Source organism: Taudactylus pleione, unplaced genomic scaffold (genome assembly GCF_031769625.1).
Source record: "Taudactylus pleione unplaced genomic scaffold, aTauple2 ptg000017l, whole genome shotgun sequence".
In the NCBI taxonomy this organism is placed as follows: domain Eukaryota; kingdom Metazoa; phylum Chordata; class Amphibia; order Anura; family Myobatrachidae; genus Taudactylus; species Taudactylus pleione.
In genome coordinates, this window is record NW_028284419.1 from 15,306,579 (window position 1) to 15,325,517 (window position 18,939).

At 48.3% G+C, this 18,939-nt stretch overlaps 1 protein-coding gene and 1 pseudogene across 1 annotated transcript in view; one reads left to right on the forward strand and one right to left on the reverse strand.

Annotated features, from left to right (window-relative positions):
* The window catches only part of LOC148540826 (uncharacterized), a 634,690-nt gene that overhangs the window by 82,048 nt on the left and 533,703 nt on the right, over positions 1-18,939 (reverse strand). The window contains exon 4 of the mRNA XM_088481958.1: positions 11,331-11,533. Within this exon, the coding sequence (XP_088338084.1) occupies positions 11,331-11,533 (203 nt within the window). The remainder of the gene's footprint in view (positions 1-11,330; positions 11,534-18,939) is intronic.
* The window catches only part of LOC148540827 (uncharacterized), a 106,955-nt pseudogene continuing 99,930 nt past the window's right edge, over positions 11,915-18,939 (forward strand).

Genomic DNA, 18,939 nt, shown 5'->3' on the forward strand with positions numbered 1-18,939 from the left:
CCTGCAATTCATAAGAAATCTTACACGTGATTTTTATTTAGGGATCGTAGCCAATTTTGTATTGACTCAATTTCATTAAGTTTGTGCCTTATCGAACCTCTGCATATGGTGTATCCAATGTACGTCACCTCTTACCAAAGCAATACTTTTTAGATTGACTGTCAGTCCTGCCTCAAGGATGGAGTCCAACACTGCTTGTACCATGGGTAAGTGAGACTGCCAATCAGGACTATAGATGACTACATCATCGGGATAAGCAGCAGCATAGTGTCTATGAGGCCTTGGAATGTTATCCATCATCCTCTGAAAGTTGGCGGGTGCCCAATGTGACCCAAATAGAAACATCTTATATTGGAACAGACCATCTGGTACAGAAAAATCTGTCTTTTCTATTGCATTGTCTGTCAAGGGTACTTGCCAGTACCCTTTGATTAAGTACCTTGCATTGGGTAGGCATCAGACTTAGACACACTATTTAATTTACAGAAATCATTGCAGAGGTGAAAGCGCCCATCGGGTTTCGGACTGAGGGCATGATTCAGACGCGCTCGCGAGTGCTCGCAAGCCGCTCGATGTTGGCCAAGCTCGCATGCGCACGACGGAGCCGACTCCGTCGTGCGCATGTGCGAGACCCGAATAACAATGGCCAAGCTGTCGCTATGGGTCTCGCACCAAAGGGGGCGTGCTGTCGATGGTGATTGACAGCACGCCCCCTTTGGTGGGCGTGCCGGGGGCGTGGCTGCCCAGATGGAGGCGTTCCCATGGGAACGCCTACCGTCTGCGGCCGGCCCCACTGACAACACTAGTGATGTCAGTGGGAGTGCTTTTGGCTCTGATAGAGCCAAAAGCACTCCAGGGCTTGCTGCAGATGAGACCCTACCACAAGGGTCTCATCGCAAGCCCGATGGTCGTGATGGTCTTGACCATCGCGACCATCATTTTGGCCGCTCGCTATAGCTGTGGGTGGTCACCCGCAGCTATGCGAGAGGCCAGGAGGCCACTCTTAAATTCAGAGGGACGGCCCTGATTCAGAGCGAGCGCTCTGTCAGAGCGTCCGGCTCTGAATCAGGGCCTGAGCACAATGAGACTTGACCACTCCCTATGTTATATCCAATTCCAACATTTCTTTAAATATCTTTAGATACAGATTCCCATTGGGCTTCTGAATTCTATAGGGCTTTAGGTTAACTTTAACCGCTGGTTCAGTGATTATGTCATGTTTAATGACTTATCAGGTATGTCAGAAAACAATCTCTATTTCTTATGATTTACATGATAGATCTGTTGTGGCTTTCTTTTCCCAGGCTGATGCACCTTATAATTAACCTCAACCAACAGGCAGCGCAACACTTTCATAATTCTTGAGATAAATGGGTACCCAGACATGTACTAGGTCCCTAGCAATTGTCTTTGTTGATGAATTGCGCAATGTATCATTCTGGGTATCTGGTAGCATAATGCATTACCACTAAATTATACTGATGACCCCCAGCATATTTTATTATAGGCCCAAACAAATCCATAGTTATTCTCTCAAATAGAATGTCATTAATGGGCATTGGAACAAGCATACTTCTATAATGTGGCCTGAGAGCATTTGACAGACCCACAGGGAAGGTTCCACAGTAGCTAGATATACAATATATAGACTGTCAGGGCTCAGCCGGGGATCGGCTCCCGCTTACCACGCCGCTGGCTTCCCGTCATCCTGGGTGGTCGGGCAGCTGCGCGACGGCGGGGGAGAAGCTGAGTATTCTCCCCGCATGCAGTGGCTTCCTGGTGGGCTGGTGTCCGGCATCGCAAGTCCGGACATGGGCGCCGCCATGACAGTCGGCCCATGTGACTGTATCCTTCTCCCTGATAGGTCCGTGATCAGCTGATGCTGTGCACCTGTCTAAGGGTTCCCCTGGGTATAAAACTGTTCCACAGGTTCCAGGAAATTGCCTGAACAACGGTTGTCTCCTAGCGTGCTTTAGTGTGTTCCCGGTCCAGGTTCCTATTTTCCTTACAGCAGCAGTGTTACCATCTTTACCTGTGCCTTAAACGTCTCTGGTGAATACCCGTGCAACAGCATTACCATCTTTTCCTGTGTGCCTTAAATGTCTCTGGTGAATACCCGTGCAGCAGTGTTACCATCTTTACCTGTGTGCCTTAAACGTCTCTGGTGAATACCCGTGCAGCAGCGTTACCATCTTTACCTGTGTGCCTTAAACGTCTCTGGTGAATACCCGTGCAACAGCGTTACCACCTTTACCTGGGTGCCTTTACGTCTCTGGTGAATACCCGTGCAGCAGCGTTATCATCTCCACCTGTGTGCCTTTACGTCTCCAGTGAACTTCCGTGCTACAGCGTATACCACCTCTACCTGTGTGCCTTCTATCTCTGGTGAATTCTCAAGTAACCGTGAGTCGCTCCCCACTTGTAATAGTAATTATTGATCCTCGTGTCAAGGTGTATTACTGTACAGTGTTTTAAGGAATTGCTTTGTGCCTAAGCAGGCATAACCTCTCTGGGCCACGGGTGTAGTGTCTCTTTCCCTGCAGGGCTTGGGTACCTGGTCAAAGGACCGCGACCTGCTCACGGGGTGCAGCTAAGCCCAAATCCCAATTGGGGGGGTCACTGGCGAACACCATCCTGTGGGTTAGACTCCGCACCTTTGCCCAGGTCTCGCCAACACTCAAGACCTGTGGATGAGGAGAACTTATATCCAGGCCCCTCATTTCCGCTTCCTTCCCCAACTTAGGCCCACCACGTCCTCTCCTCCAGTCTCAGACGTGACATAGACATAAGTACTCGGACGCTTGACCATTACACCAACAGGGACTGTAATGACATTGTAATTAAATACATATACTTTAATATGGAGTTGGTCATCCTTTTGCAGCTATAACAGCTTCCACTCTTCTTGGAAGGATTTCCACAATATTTTTGAGTGTTTCTGTAGGAATGTGCGCCCATTCATTCTGTAGAGCATTTATGAGATCAGGCACTGATGTTGGATGAGAAGGCCTGGCTCGCAATCTCCATTCTAGTTCATCCCAGTGTTCGATGGGGTTGAGGTCAGGGCTCTGTGCGGGCCAGTCAAATTCTTCCACACCAAACTCATCAAACCATGTCTTCATAGTAGGGGTGTGCACCGGCCACTTTTCGTGTTTTGGTTTTGGATCTGGACCCTTCTTCGTGTTTTGGATCTGGATTTGTATTTTTTTGAAAACAAGCATAAAAACAGCTAAAATCACAGAATTTGTGAGTTTTTCTGCTCCTATGCTATTATTAACCTCAAAAAACTGAATTTCCACTCATTTCCAGTCTATTCTGAAAACCTCACAATAGTGTTTTTATGTCCAAAAGGTTGCACCGAGGTAGCTGGATGACTATGCTAAGAGACACGAGTGGGCAGCACAAACACGTGGCCCATCTAGGAGTGACACTGCAGTGGCAGACAGGATGGCAGTTTGAAAAACTAGGCCCCAAACAGTACATAATGCAAAGAAAAAAAAAAAGAGGTGCAAGATGGAATTGTCCTTGGGCCCTCCCACCCACCCTTATGTTGTATAAACAGGACATGCACACTTTAACAAACCAATCATTTCTGAGCCAGGGTCTGCAACACGACTGTGGCTGAAATGATTGGTTCGTTTGGGCCCCCACAAAACAAGCTGGCAATTAATCTGTCCCTGCACAAACTGGCTCTACGGAGGCAAGATGTCGTCCTCATTATCCTCATCCACCAATTCCTCACCCTCTTCAGTGTTGTGTACATCCTCATCCTCACAGAGTATTAATTCATCCCCGCTGGAATCCACCACCACACGTCCCTCTGTACGTTCTGGAGGCTGGTCCTCCTGGAAGAGTTGATAATTCATTTTTATGAACAACATCTTCTCCACATTTTGTGGAAGCAACCTCCTACGCCTTTCGCTGACAAGGTTCCCAGCTGCACTAAACACTCTTTCAGAGTACACACTGGAAGGGGGGCAACTCAGGTAAAATAGAGCCAGATTGTACAGGGGCCTCCAAATTGCCTCTTTTTCCTGCCAGTACAGGTACGGACTGTCTGACATGCCTACTTGGATGCTGTCACCGATGTAATCCTCCACCATTCTGTCAGAAATTGTTGCCAGGTCCTTCAGTCGGGACCAGATGTCCAAACTGGGTCCTGCCTGCCCTGCATCACCGCCAGCGGGTTGCTTAGGATACCTAAGTTTCTTCCTGGCAGCCCCAGTTGTGGGAGAAAATGAAGAAGGAGCTGTTGACATGTCACGTTCCGCTTTAGCTGACAGTGTTTTCACCAGCAGGTCTTTGCACCTCTGCAGGCTTGTGTCGGTCGGAAAGAGAGGCTTTAAACCTAGGATCGAGGACAGTGGCCAAAATGTAGTGGTCTGATTTCAACAGATTGACCACGCTGGAATCCTGGCAAAGCGAATGAAGGGCTTCATCCACAAGTCCCACATGCCGAGCGGAATCGCTCCGTCTTAGCTCCTCCTTCACTTTCTCCAGCTGCTTCTGCAAAAGCCTGATGAGGGGAATGACCTGACTCAAGCTGGCAGTGTTTGAACTGACTTCACGTGTGGCAAGTTTGAAGGGCTGGAGAACCTTGCACAACATGGAAATCATTCTCCACTGCGCTTGAGTCAGAGGCATACCCCCTCCTTTGCCTATATCATAGGTGGATGTATAGGCTTGAATGGTATTTTGCTGCTCCTCCATCCTCTGAAGCATATAGAGTTCCACCGCGTCACAACCTCTTGCTTCAGGTGATGGCGGGGCAGGTTCAAGAGTGTTTGCTGGTGCTCCAGTCTTCAGCACGCAGTCGCTGAATGGCGAAAGTGGGCAGAAATTTTTCGGGCCACCCAAAGCGTCTCTTGCACGCCCCTGTCACTTTTCAGAAAATTCTGCACCACCAAGTTTATTGTGTGAGCAAAACATGGGACGTGCTAGAATTTGCCCAGATGTAATGCCCACACAATATTGGTGGCGTTGTCAGATATCACAAATCCCCAGGAGAGTCTAAGTGGGGTAAGCCACTGGGCGATGATTTCCCTCAGTTTCTCTAAGAGGTTGTGCTTCTTACTGAAACCGGTGATGCACAGCGTAGCCTGCCTTGGAACGAGCTGGCGTTTCTGAGATGCTGCTACTGGTGACGCTGCTGTTGTTGCTGCGTAAGGTGATACATCTACCCAGTGGGCTGTCACAGTCATATAGTCCTTAGTCTGCCCTGTTCCACTTGTCCACATGTCCGTGGTTAAGTGGACATTGGGTACAACTGCATTTTTCAGGACACTGAGGACACTCTTTCTGACGTTTCTGTACAGTCTCGGTATCGCCAGCCTAGTGAAGTGGAATCTAAACGGGATTTGGAACCGGGGACACACTACCTCCATCAATTGTCTAAATCCCACTGCACTAATGGCGGATACCGGACGCATGTCTAACACCAACATAGCAGTCAAGGCCTCAGTTATACGTTTTGCTTCAGGATGACTGCTGTCGTACTTCATCCTCCTAGCTAAGGACTGTTGGAGGGTCAATTGTTTAGTAAAAGTAGTGGTGTTCCTACTTCCTCTCTGGGAAGATGAACGACTCCCAGCAGCAACAGCAGCAGCGGCAGCAGTAGGCGTAGCAATGCAGGATCCTCCGGAGGAATCCCAGATAGGAGAGTCAGTCATGCCAGTGACATGGCCTGCAGGACTACTTCCGATCCTGACTAAGGAGGAAATTGACGAGGAGGGAGTTGACGGTGTGGTTTGCAGGCACTTGGATACAACAGGACAACGGGATTTAGGTGTCCCTGGACTGCTTATGGTCTTAGCCAAAGTTTCTGAACTTGACAGTAACTTTTTATGAACACGCTGCAGGTGCCGTATAAGGGAGGATGTTCCTAAGTGGCTAACATCCCTACCCCTACTTTTTTCACCTTTATATATGGTACATAAGGCAAGACAGTAGTTGTCCGGATTTGGATAGAAATATTGCCAGACCAAAGAGGTGGAATGTTTGGTCTTCTGTCCAGGCATGACCGTGATGGGCTTTTTCATCCCACGGTCAACAACTGTCTCCCCCGGAGCCTGATTTAAACAAACCACATCACCATCAGAATCCTCCTCGCCAACTTCCTCCTCAGCGCCAGCTACACCAGTATCCTCATCCTGTTGTACTTCAACAGTGACATCTTCAATTTGCATATCAGCAAGTGGACTGTGGGTGCTCCTTTCAGCACTTGCAGGGGGCGTGCAAATGGTGGAAAGAGCCACCTCTTCCCGTCCAGTGCTGGGAAGGTCAGGCATCGCAACCGCCACCACACTTGGACTCTCCTTGGGGATTTGTGATAACTTCTTAGAAGGCACAGTTCTTCACTGTGCTTTTGCCAGCTTAACTCGTTTGATTTTTTTAGCGGGAGGAGGGCTTCCATCGTCATGTGAAGCTGAACCACTAGTCATGAACATAGGGATCGACCTTAGCCGTTCCTTGCCACTCCGTGTCGTAAATGGCATATTGGCAAGTTTACGTTTCTCCTTAGATGATTTAAATGTTTTTTTTAAGGTCATTTTCCTGAACTTTGTCATTTGGGATTGTATGTGCCCTCTACTATGACATTGGGCATCGGCCTTGGCAGACAACGTTGATGGCATGTTATCGTCTATGTCATGACTAGTGGCAGCAGCTTCAGCACTAGGAGGAAGTGGTTCTTGATCTTTCCCTATTTTATTTTTATTGGAGAAAGTTTGGTCCTCCATTTATGTTATATTAATATATATGTGCGGCTAAGGCGCACAAAAACAGAAAATAATTTTTTATTTTTGTTGTAGACTAGTGCACTTTGTGGGTTACATCACCCTTTAAGAAATGAGCCAGCCGGCTCTTTACTTATGGGACACAGGCGCACGCTTGACGCTGCTCCTTTGTTGATGCACGTGCAGCTACAGTGCACACAATTCACAAAGACAGAAAAAAAAGAATTTTTTATTCTTTGTGGAGCGCACTTTGAGGGTTACACCACCCTTTAACAGACAGACGCACGCTTGGCGCTGCTGCTTTGAGGATGCACATACAGTGCTGTTTGCTCGCAAGCGGGTCGATGGTGCCGAAGTACGCATGCGCACGACGGAGGGAGCTCCGTCATGGGCATGCGCGAGACCCGGCGAGCGTCGAGGAAGTCGTCGCTCCGGGTCTCGCACCAAAGGGGGCGTGCTGTTGATGGTGAGTGACAGCACGCCCCCTTTGGTGGGCATGCCGGGGACGTGGCTGCTAGACGGAGGCGTTCCCATGGGAACGCCTACCGTCTGGGTACGGCCCTACTGACATCACTAGTGATGTCAGTGGGAGTGATTTTGGCTCTGATAGAGCCAAAATCACTCCAGGGCTTGCGGTCACCGAGACCCTACCGCAGGGTCTCGTCGCAAGCCCGATGGTCGCGATGGTCTTGACCATCGCGACCATCATCATGGACGCTCGCTATAGCTGTGGGTGGTAACCCACAGCTATGCGAGCGTCCATGAGGCCGCTCCAAAATGAGGTAGGAGTGCCCTGATTCAGAGCGAGCGCTCTTGTCAGAGCATTCGTCTCTGAATCAGGCCCATTGCACACAATTCACAAACACAGAAGAAAATATTTTATTTTTGTTGGAGTGCACTTTGGGGTGTACACCACCCTTTCACAGACAGACGCACGCTTGGCACTGCTGCTTTGAGGATGCAGGTGCGGCTATAGCCCACACAATTCACAAAGACAGAAATTTTTTTTTTTTTATTGTTTATGGAGCGCACTTTGAGGTTTACACCACCCTTTAACAGACAGACGCACGCTTGGCGCTGCTGATTTGAGGATGCACGTACAGTGCAGACAATTCACAAACACAGAAGAAAATTTTTTATTTTTGTTGGAGTGCACTTTGGGGGTTACACCACCCTTTAACAGACAGATGTACGCTTGTCGCTGCTGCTTTGAGGATGCAGGTGCAGCTACAGCCCACACAATTCACAAAGACATAAAAAAAAAATTTTTTTATTGTTTGTGGAGCGCACTTTGAGGGTTACATCACCTTTTAACAGACAGACGCAAGCTTGGCGCTGCTGCTTTGAGGATGCACGTACAGTGCAGACAATTCACAAACACAGAATAAAATGTTTTATTTTTGTTGGAGTGCACTTTGGGGGTTACACCACCCTTTAACAGACAGACGCACGCTTGTCGCTGCTGCTTTGAGGATGCAGGTGCACACAATTCACAAAGACAGAAAAAAAAGGTGAATTTTTTTTTTATTGTGGAGCGCACTTTGAGGGTTACAGCACCCTTTAACGGACAAGCCAGCCGGCCCTTTACTTATGACACAGGCGCACGCTTGGCGCTGTTCCTTTGTTGATACACGTGCAGCCACAATGCACACAATTCACAAACACAGAATTTTTTTTTTATTTTGTTTGGAGTGCACTTTGGGGGTTACAGCACCCTTTAACGGTCAAGCCAGCTGGCCCTTTACTTATGGGACACAGGGCACGCTTGGCGCTGCTCCTTTGTTGATGCACGTGCAGCCACAGTGCACACAATTCACAAACACAGAAAATATTTTTTTATTTTGTTTGGAGTGCACTTTGGGGGTTACAGCACCCTTTAACGGGCAAGCCAGCCGGCCCTTTACTTATGACACAGGCGCACGCTTGGCGCTACTTTGTTGATGCACGTGCGGCTACTGTGCACACAATTCACCAACACAGAAAAAATATTAATTTTTTTTGCACTTGGGGGGAGCACCCCTGATGGACAGAGCACCCCCTGGACAACACTACAGCACCCCTTTAGGACTGGGACACTGCACAGGACTTTGGAGTGGACACAGACCCCTATGGACAACTGACTGCACAACACAGTCCAGCCAGCCCCTATGGACTTTGGAGGAGTGGACACAGCCCCTATGGACAACAGCAGCACAGCACAACACAGCCAGCCCCTATGGACTTTGGAGGAGTGGACACAGCCCCTATGGACAACAGCAGCACAGCACAACACAGCCAGCCCCTATGGACTTTGGAGGAGTGGACACAGCCCCTATGGACAACAGCAGCACAGCACAACACAGCCAGCCCCTATGGACTTTGGAGGAGTGGACACAGCCCCTATGGACAACAGCAGCACAGCGCAGCATAACACTACACTGCACTACACAACAGTACACAGCCCAGCAAGCCCTAACTCCCACCCTCCCTCCACAGCCGAGTGAGAAAATGGCACCGACGTGGGTACCTTATATAGAATCCAAAACCCGCGAGACCCGGAAGGTGGGATGATGACGTTTTGCCTCGATTTCAGATCCGAGTCAGGCAGGAAAAGTCGAGCCTGACTCGGATCAACCTCGGATCGGGGGGGGCTCGGGGGGGTTCGGATTTCAGAAATCCGAACCCGCTCACCCCTACTTCATAGTCCTTGCTTTGTGCACTGGGCCCTACCCCAAACTGTTGCCACAAAGTTGGAATCATAACATTGTCCAAAATGTCTTTGGTATGCTGAAGCATTAAGATTGCCCTTCACTGGAGATAAGGGTCCTAGCCCAAACCCTGAAAAACAGCCCCATACCATGATCCCTCATCCACCAAACCACAGTTGGCACAATGCAATCAGGCAGGTAACGTTCTCCCAGCATCCACCAAACCCAGACTAGCCCATCTAACTGCCAAACATTTCCACTGCTCCACAGTCCAGTATTGGTGTGCTTTACCCTACTCCATCCAACGCTTGGCATTGGACTTGGTGATGTGAGGCTTGCATGCAGGTGCTCGGCAATGGGAACCCATTCCATTAAGCTCCCACTGCACATATTTTGTGCTTACATTAATGAAAGTGAAAGTTTATAACTCTTCAGCTATGGAATCAGCAGAGCGTTGGTGACTTTTACGCACCATGTGCCTTAGCAGTCGTTCTGTGATTTTACGTGGTCTTCTGCTTCATGGCCGAGTTGCTGTTGTTCCTAAATGCTTCCACTTTCTAATGATATCACTTAAAGTAGACCGTGGAATATCCAGCAGGGAAGAAATTTCACAAACTGTCTATTGCAAAGGTGGCATCCTATCACAGTACCACACTTGAAGTCACTGAGCTCTTCAGAACGACCCATTTTGTATCACAAATGTTTGCAAATGGAGACTACATGGCTAGGTGCTTGATTTTATACACCTGTGGCAACGGGTCTGATTGAAACACCTCAATTAAATCATTAACAGGTGTGGCAAAATACTTTAGTCCATATAGTGTATCTATATGGACCCCTGGCCAGAAAAAACGCTGCATTATTCTCTCAGAGGTTCTTCTCTACCTCTAGATGTCTTGCAGTTATGTGACCATGAGCCAGGTCCAACACAGTTGTTCTATATGCCTTAGGAAGTATCAATTGTTCCACAATATATTCTTCCTTTTTGGACATTTTATACCTCAAATTTTCACATACTGCCATGTGAGGGTATGAAAACCTACTATCAGGCTCTACTGGGTTTCCATCAACCACTGTTACAGTCTCTCTAGCCTTTACTAGAGAAGGGTATTTTAACTGTTCTGAGGCAAAAATATATTTTCTAAATTCAAGATCAGACATAGGCCCGTATTCAATTACAGACGAAAAGCCGTAAATTGTCGAAAAAGTTCATTTTAGAGACATAAAAATATGCTAGCACCCATTGTCAAGTACCCCAAATTTGACTGGACTACTAATTTTCACCCAAAAAATATTGTTTTATGCCATTCTTCACCACTTTTACAAATACGCTAATAAGAAGCAATTTAAACAACTTAAGTACCCCCAAAGACTTTTATTAGGGCTATTAGTACACATCTACATTGATTCCCTATGTTAGTGCATCTTTTTTTGGGGTACAGACTGATTTCCCCAATTCTGACAGTACTTTCCGCCTGTTCCGCATTCGCCGCTTTCCATTTTCGTGTGTTTAGGAATTGAATAGGGTGAAAAGCGGAGACGTGCACGAAAAGTTTGCGCCTCTGAAACAGACGAAGGAGGCGGAAAGTTGGACAGTTGAAACTTTTCCAACTTTTCGCCTCTAATTGAATACGGGCCATAGTGTCAACTGGTTCATCAATATTTTCTACTTAAGTAAGGGGGTTACATCTTAATGTGCTCCACTGCTGCTCTCTTCATTCTCTGACTCCCCAATCATGCCTAGAAAAGGGAAAATTTCATGGTGATCTGGCAATCAAGGCTGCTGATCAGCTTCTGTCAACCAAATAGTAGCGAAGTACCTGAGACATATGTATCTCCCCATTACAACCTTGTTTTTATCACACCATTTATATATTTATATATACATACACACTTATAGTTCACTCACCTGAGTAGGATGATCTCTGCGATAATGCCAGCACATACTGCCGCAACTTTAAATAGCAGGTTTGGTCGTGGATGTGGCAATGTTTTCAAGTAATGGACTGAGAAAGGGACAGTAATGATCGCTGCCAGCATCAAAGCAAAGACAAGTAGACTTTTCCACTGACACAGTAATATTTTCCATACTGATCCCTCCTGAAGATGGTACTGCAACACAAGAGAGTAACAGAACGTAAATTAGTCTTGAGGAAGAATTTCAGCTAACACTTAAAAAATATATATATTCCCGGTGAATCAGTGTTTCACGCTGCATACTTTTTCACAGTGGGAAACCAAACGATCTTTATTGACGAATCCTCTTTTCATTCAAAAACATTTATTGTAGATTAAAACATCCATATACACGAATAAATTAAAAATAGTTCTGGAAATCACATGTAGCCAGCGGGGTTTACTCCATCCGGATAGAGAACCCTCCAAGCTATACTTAAATCTTAGAACCAAGTGAATCAAGTTCTGTCATAAAAAGATACGTACACCAACGCGTTTCTGACCATTCAAATCCTTCCTCAGGGTGGAAGGACCTGAATGGTCAGAAACGCGTTGGTGTATGTATCTTTTTATGACAGAACTGGATTCATGAAAAGAGGATTCGTCAATAAAGATCGTTTGGTTTCCCACTGTGCAAAACTTCTGATTGAAGGATTGAGGAACATAAAGAAACCTTTTGGGGAATATCAATATCTGATCCCAGGTGAGTTAAACCCCTAAGGGGAGGACTTGTATCACATACAGCTGAGTGTTTGCTGGTGGTAGTGGAGAAAAGAAACCTTTGCATGAAAATAGGGCACCTGTAATAGGTGAGTCCCTATATAACCCTTCTGATATATGACAACATTACATCAATTTGAAGCTTAATTATATTTTCCATTTTTTCTTGTTTGAGAAATAATACATCAAGAACACGGCAGTGGAGTTTGAATATTGTGACAGCACCTGTGGAACGCTTATTATTCTTTTATCTGTTTGGGGAGGAGGCGGCAACAAGTCATTGGGAGGCCGAAAGTAAGGGTGGAGCCAGATGGGCGATGGTAAAGAGATATAGCAGGTAGAGCTCTAAAGTGAAGTGATGGTGATATACTGAGCACAATTACTCTTCTTACAATGCAAGAGTTTCCCCCCTTTGCTCCAGCATGGGAGCAATTGAATGCCATTTATGATTGTATGTACCAGCTGGGAAAGTGCTAGAATAGCAACTTGGGGCCTGATTCAGCATGGATCGCAGCTGCGTAATCGCACGCTATGAATTTTCAAAAGTATGCTAATGCCTGCGATCGCTCAGCCAGAATAGAGACACCCACTACTGCCTTCTCCCATCCGTAATACCTCACAGTCCTGCGTATACATCGGTAACATCGGCCCCTTGTGTACACTTACAACAGCTCTGACCTGTCTCAGAATTTGCAAGCCCCGTCGCACGCAGTGAGTGCTCAGGCTGGGTAGGCAACCACAGTGGCTAATTTAAGCACACCCATGCAACTGCATTCAAACGGACAGACACACCTGCGTTTCTCTATCTACTGCCCCATCACCACCCCCAAACACTCACAACCTGTCACTCACTTTGCAATGGATTCCACGGTGCATCCGTAATCGCAGTGTGGTCACCGTGAATGTTCGTAATTGCATCATTTAGCCCCGCACCTAATCGTGGACTTGTCCTGTAAAGGAACGGGGCCTAATGACAGGTACAGTCTGCCCCTGCCCCACCGAAGCTGAGAGCAACATCCTTTCTCTTGGCTGTTCCAGCAGAGGATGTGTGAAAAGTAGGTAAGTATGAACGAATCTATGTAAAACTTATCTTAAAAAGAAATCTGTATGATACATATGCAGCGCAAAAATTGTTAGCATATTTTATGCATGAATTAGAACTGAAAAAAATGTAAATGCCAGAAAACTTATTTAACACCATTTTAAGGATTTGGAATGGTCTTTTTCTGCTTTGAAAATCATAGTTTATATGGTGGTCCCCCTGTGCAGTGCCCCAGTAGTAAGGGCCCCTGTAGTGCCCTCAGTAATAAGGGCCCCTGTAGTAAGCCCCCAGTAGTAAACTCCCTGTAGTGCCCCCAGTAGTAAGCCCCCAGTAATGCCCCTGTAGTAAGACCCCATAATGTCCCCTGTAGTAAGCCCCCAGTAATGCCCCCTGTAGTAAGCCCCCATAATGCCCCCTGTAGTAAGCCCCCTGTAATGCCCCCTGTAGTAAGCCCCCAGCAATGCCCCCTGTAGTAAGCCCCCAGTAATGCCCCCTGTAGTACACCCCCTGTAATGCCCCCTGTAGTACGCCTCCTGTAATGCCCCCTGTAGTAAGCACCCAGTACTGTCCCCTGTAGTAAGCCCCCGTAATGCCCCCTGTAGTAAGCCCCCAGTAATACCCCCTGTAGTAAGCCCCCGTAATGCCCCCTGTAGTATGCCCCCTGTAGTAAGCCCCCTGTAGTAAGCCCCCAGTAATGCCCCCGGTAGTAAGCGGTATACAATCGGGAAACCGACAGCCGGCTTCCCGACTGTCATATCCCGGCGAGGGTGAAATGCCGGGCATCTAGATGTAGACGCCTGACATTTCCCCGACACCAGGAGACCGGCGCCCGGCATCCCGATCGAAGGGATGCCGGACGCCGCGAGCGGACAGCCGCGGAGGGGAGGGTTAGGTTTAGAGGACCCGGGGGGGACTTAGGGTGAGGCACCCCCCGGGAGGGTTAGGCTAGGGGGAGGGAGGGTTAGGCACCACCGGGGGAGACTTAGGGTTAGGCACCACTGGGGAGGACTTAGATTTAGGTGGCGGGGAAGGGGGGGTTAGTCACTTAGAGGGGGGATTAGGGTTAGGCATTTGGGGGGGTTAGAGTTAGGCACCCCTAAGGAGGGTTAGGGGGTTAGGTTAGACAATACTTACCTTAGCGACGATCAGGATTTCCAGCGCTGTCAGGCTTCCTCTGCCGGGCTCTGCTGATATGTCGGCCAGGTGCTGGCGGGAATCGAATTCGGCCGGCGGTATTTCATACCAATTCCTAGTAAGCCCCCTGTAATGCCCCCTGTAGTAAGCCCCTAACAATTCCCCCTGTAGTAAGCCCCCATAATGCCCCCTGTAGTAAGCCCCTGTAATGCCCCCTGTAGTATGCCCCCTGTAGAAAGCCCCCAGTAATGCCCCCTGTAGTAAGCCCCCTGTAATAAGCCCCAGTAATGCCCCCTGTAGTAAGCCCCCATAATGCCCCCTGTAGTATGCCCCCTGTAATCCCCCTGTAGTGCTCCCAGTAATGCCCCTGTAGTAAGCCCCCAAGTAATGTCCTCTATAGTGAGCCCCCAGTAATGCCTCCTGTAGTGAGCCCCCAAGTAATGCCTCCTGCAGTGAGCCCCCAGTAATGAGCCCCCAGTAATGACCCCTGTAGTGAGCCCCCAATAATGCCCCCTGTAGTGACCCCCCCCCCCTCGCGAGCGCACACACATACAAAAAAAGAAAAAGAAAAAACAATACTTACCTGACACCCCGCTCCAGTTCTGCTGCCTTCCGTCCCCGGCGCCAGCTCCTCAGAACTATGGGAGTCACTTCCATAGTGTATTGCGGGACCCGGAAGCGGAGCTCAGGAGTGAGCTCCGTTCCACCGGCTGCCACCGGGGGGAAAGAAGGAGCCGGGCGCCCGCTGGTAACACACTCAGTGGGCGCCCGGCAAATAGGGGGTGTGGCCGCACCCCCTGTATTGACGCCGCTGGAGGTGGAGCGCCATCTCAATAGCAGTGCCCATAACGGCCCAGGGGACAATGGAGCCAGGTGCCCCCTTAAGGGCTGGAGCCCGGCGGCAAATGACTCCAATGTCTCCGGGAGTTCTGCCACTGCTTGGCCCTCTGTCATCCCTCTTTGAGCAGGAAGCAGCACAGACACAGGCCCTGACTCAGGGGCTGATTCAGAGCCGCTCGTAAGCGGCCGCTCGTTCGTTCCGAGCGATGTTCGCACATCTGCGCATGCGTATGGGTTTTAGTACGCATGCGCGAACCAGTCAGTGCGGTCGGAAATCGTGTGCTCGCAAAATAGCGAATGCCTGCTAATTTAAGTGACAGGATGAGGCGTTTGTGGGTGGTAACAGGGGAAGGTGCTTGAAAACGGGGAGTGGAGATCTGAACGCAGGCGTGCCAAACGGTCAAAATGGGCGTTTAATGGGTGTGCATAATTAACAAAGCAGCGTCATCGACCACGTCAGTTGGGTGTCTTTTAGCCTGAACTGCTCGCATGATTGCGGTAGGAAAATGCTACCACAAGAATAGCGAGCAGTTCATTCGCCTTCCGATGTACTCGATTAATCTAATAAATAGCGGAGATGACGTATGATGCGAGCGGCCAGGGGGCGTTTTTTACAAAAAAACGTCCGCATGTTTTGTTTGCTCGTTCAGACAGAGGCGTCAACTGACCGCAAAGAGCGAACAATTAATTTAAATAGCCAGACCCTTTTTCTGGACGAGCGAGCGCAAATAGCGTCCAGCTCTGAATCAGCCCCTCAGAGCCGGACGCTCTGACAGATAGCTCGCTCTGAATCAGGGCGTCTTTTTTTTTTAAATGGAGCGGCCTCCTGGCCGCTCGCATTGCTGTGGGTTGCGACCATCGGGCTTGCAACAAGACCCTTGTGGTAGGGTCTCGTGGCCGCAAGCCCCAGAGAGCTTTCGGCTCTGACAGAGCCGAAAGCTCTCCTACTGACATCACTTGTGATGTCAGTGGGGCCGCCCCCAGACGGTAGGCGTTCTCATGGGAATGCCTCCGTCTGGGCAGCCACCCCCCCGGCCCGCCCACCAAAGGGGGCGTGCTGTCACTCAACATCGACAGCACGCCCCCTTTGGTGCGAGACCCGGAGCGACGTGCCCGTCGCTATCCGGGTCTCGTGCATGCGTACGACGGAGCCAGCTCCATCGTGCGCATGCGCTTTGGGCCACCATTGACCCGGTTGTGAGCGTTCAGCGCTTGCGACCGGTTCTGAATCAGGCCCACAGTTTCTTGATAGATTCTCTCTCTGCTCTGTTGGAAGATCAGATTCTGGGAAGTGCCTCTCTGTTAGCTATGAAGAGTTCGAGTTGGTTTCTGGCAGACTATGGGCCTAATTCAGTAGTGGACGCAATTGCGATTATGGATGCACATTGAGCGATTGTTTGCCACTGTACATGCATATAAGCTGCACTGCACATGCAGTGATCACATTGCGATTACGGACGCACAGAGCAATCCATCGCAAAGTGAGTGATAGGCTGTCAGCATTTGGGGATGGTGGGCAGAAAAAATCAGGTATGTCTGTACGTTTGAACGCCGTTTCATGGGTGTGCATAAATTAGCCACTGTGATTGCATACGCAGCATGAGAGCTCTTTGTGTGCGAGGAGACTTGTAGTGTCTGTGCCTGGTCAGACCTGTTGGATATGTTGCGTGACTGCCCAATGTGCCTGGTCAATGGTACTGATGTTTACGCAAAAGTGCGACATTGGACGGATATGAGAAAGCAGCAGTGGGCGTCTTTATGCCGGACGAGCTTTGGCAGGCATTAGCATATTTTCCAGGTTCGTTCCGTGCAAAATTGCAGCTGCGATCGCTGCTGAATCAGGCCCTATGTTTTCATGTACAGGCCTCTGCTGAATTGTTATTTTCAATTAGCAACTCTGTCAACTATTATAATTTGTAGATGATTTTTGCCACCTTTTTGTTTTATTTTCCATATTACTTAGTCCAATTTTTCTTCAAAGCATCTTGGACATCTTGTCTGGGCTCTGTCAGGGTCCCAAAGATATTAGTTCAATTTGTCAATAAAGTATTGGCCCATTGTTGATTGTGATACAATGGGCTTGAGTCTGAGGTCTACGGTATTGAACAGCTGTAGGGAAGCGGATGTGCAATACCATACAACTAAAAGGCTAATGCAGCTGGTGGCATTTGGTGTAAACAGATGGTTACTGACAGCATCGCAGATCCAAGTGCTGTGTCCTAAGATGCATCATCGCATCTTCTGCAAGAGAATCATAAATCTGAGTAACCCTGAGGTTACTCAGATTTCCCTTTGCAGCCGAGGCCAGGATGTCTGCATCGGCCCCGGCACTCCCAAAAAATAGGGGCTTCACGTCCCTGTTTTCCAGGAACTGAGGCAGACCTCCCACTCCCTGCCTCCAAATGGCAGCAGCCAATCAGGCTGCGGCTTCTGGGAACTGCTAAAGATCTCGCAGTAGAAGACCGACACATGTGAAGTACAGATCCTGTGCAAGCGCCGATCTTCTAACATCGGAGTAGTATGCAAACCACTATGAATCAGGCCCTTATCGAGCAAGGATTTCATCAGGGTCATTATAATTTGTGAATACAATGGCAATTCTATATATATAAAAATTACTGGATCATATATAACTCCGATTTCAATTCGCACAGCATATAGATTTTGATTCCAAATCTAAATATTTTGGAAGGTATGTACTGATCCTACCCAGTGTGCCTTTGTAGTAGCAATAGAGAAGTCTCATTGCTGGGTCAGAGTTTTGAAAAAAAAACATATTTGTTCAAGGGAAATATTACAGAATCGGCATTACTATAACTATTGAATGACATTCCAGCACTATCTCAGGATGAAGCTGTAAAGCTTATTGGATGATCTGCTATCAAATTTATATATGAAGTACAGTATATTCTAAAAAGCTTTTCACCAATGAACCGTGGCGTCTTGTGTTTTCATGTGTTTGATCACACTGTGGGCAGCGATCACACACTGCACAGATACTGACTTATGACAAGGTTTGTAACCTTTTATTTTCAGATCCTTTTTAAAGATATTTTTGTAACTTTTTCTTTGACTTCTTCTGTTGCCAGATTTCTATTCTCCCTACACCTCACAAACACTCTGAAGCTGACAGCAGCAGGTGGGTGTTCCTATTAGGATCACTTCTCCACTGTTGCCAGGTGAGAGACGGCTCAGAGAGTCTGGTGTATCAAGCAGAGTTTTCAAAAACTCCAGAAGGAACGGTTTACTCTAGTGATATTTTTCTGATGTACATTTTCTACCAACGTATTTAAGACTTACTGGGGTAGAAGTATTAACTGCCAAAGTGGCATAAGCGCACGTTATGTGCGCTGATACCGCTTCTCCCCCATGTATGGGGGCTGGGCAGTAAATGACAGAGGAGCTACAAGATAGCAGCGCTGATAGGCAGGGCTATGTATGAATGGTCAGTTCACCTGACCGTTCCGCCTGTTGCAGCTGTCGATTTCGACAGCTGCAGCCTGGCGATGTCCTATCCCCACAGCTCGGACAGCGCTGTCCCTGCTGCGGCGGCTGCCAGCTCTAGGGCTGCACGTGGGATCTCACGATACTTGCGAGATCTCGCGCATGCTCAGTGGAGCTGGCCGGGACTGAGACAGGCAGGGGTCGCCGGAGATGGGAGTTATCATTCCCCTGCTCCGGCCTCGGAGGAGAAGCAGGAAGCAATATAGAGGCACATTAAGTGCCACTATAATACATCTCCCCCAGAGACACCAGAAAAACAAAATAACTTGTGGTAAATAAACAGTTCACATACTTGATTGCATGTAAATGTCCCATGCGTCAT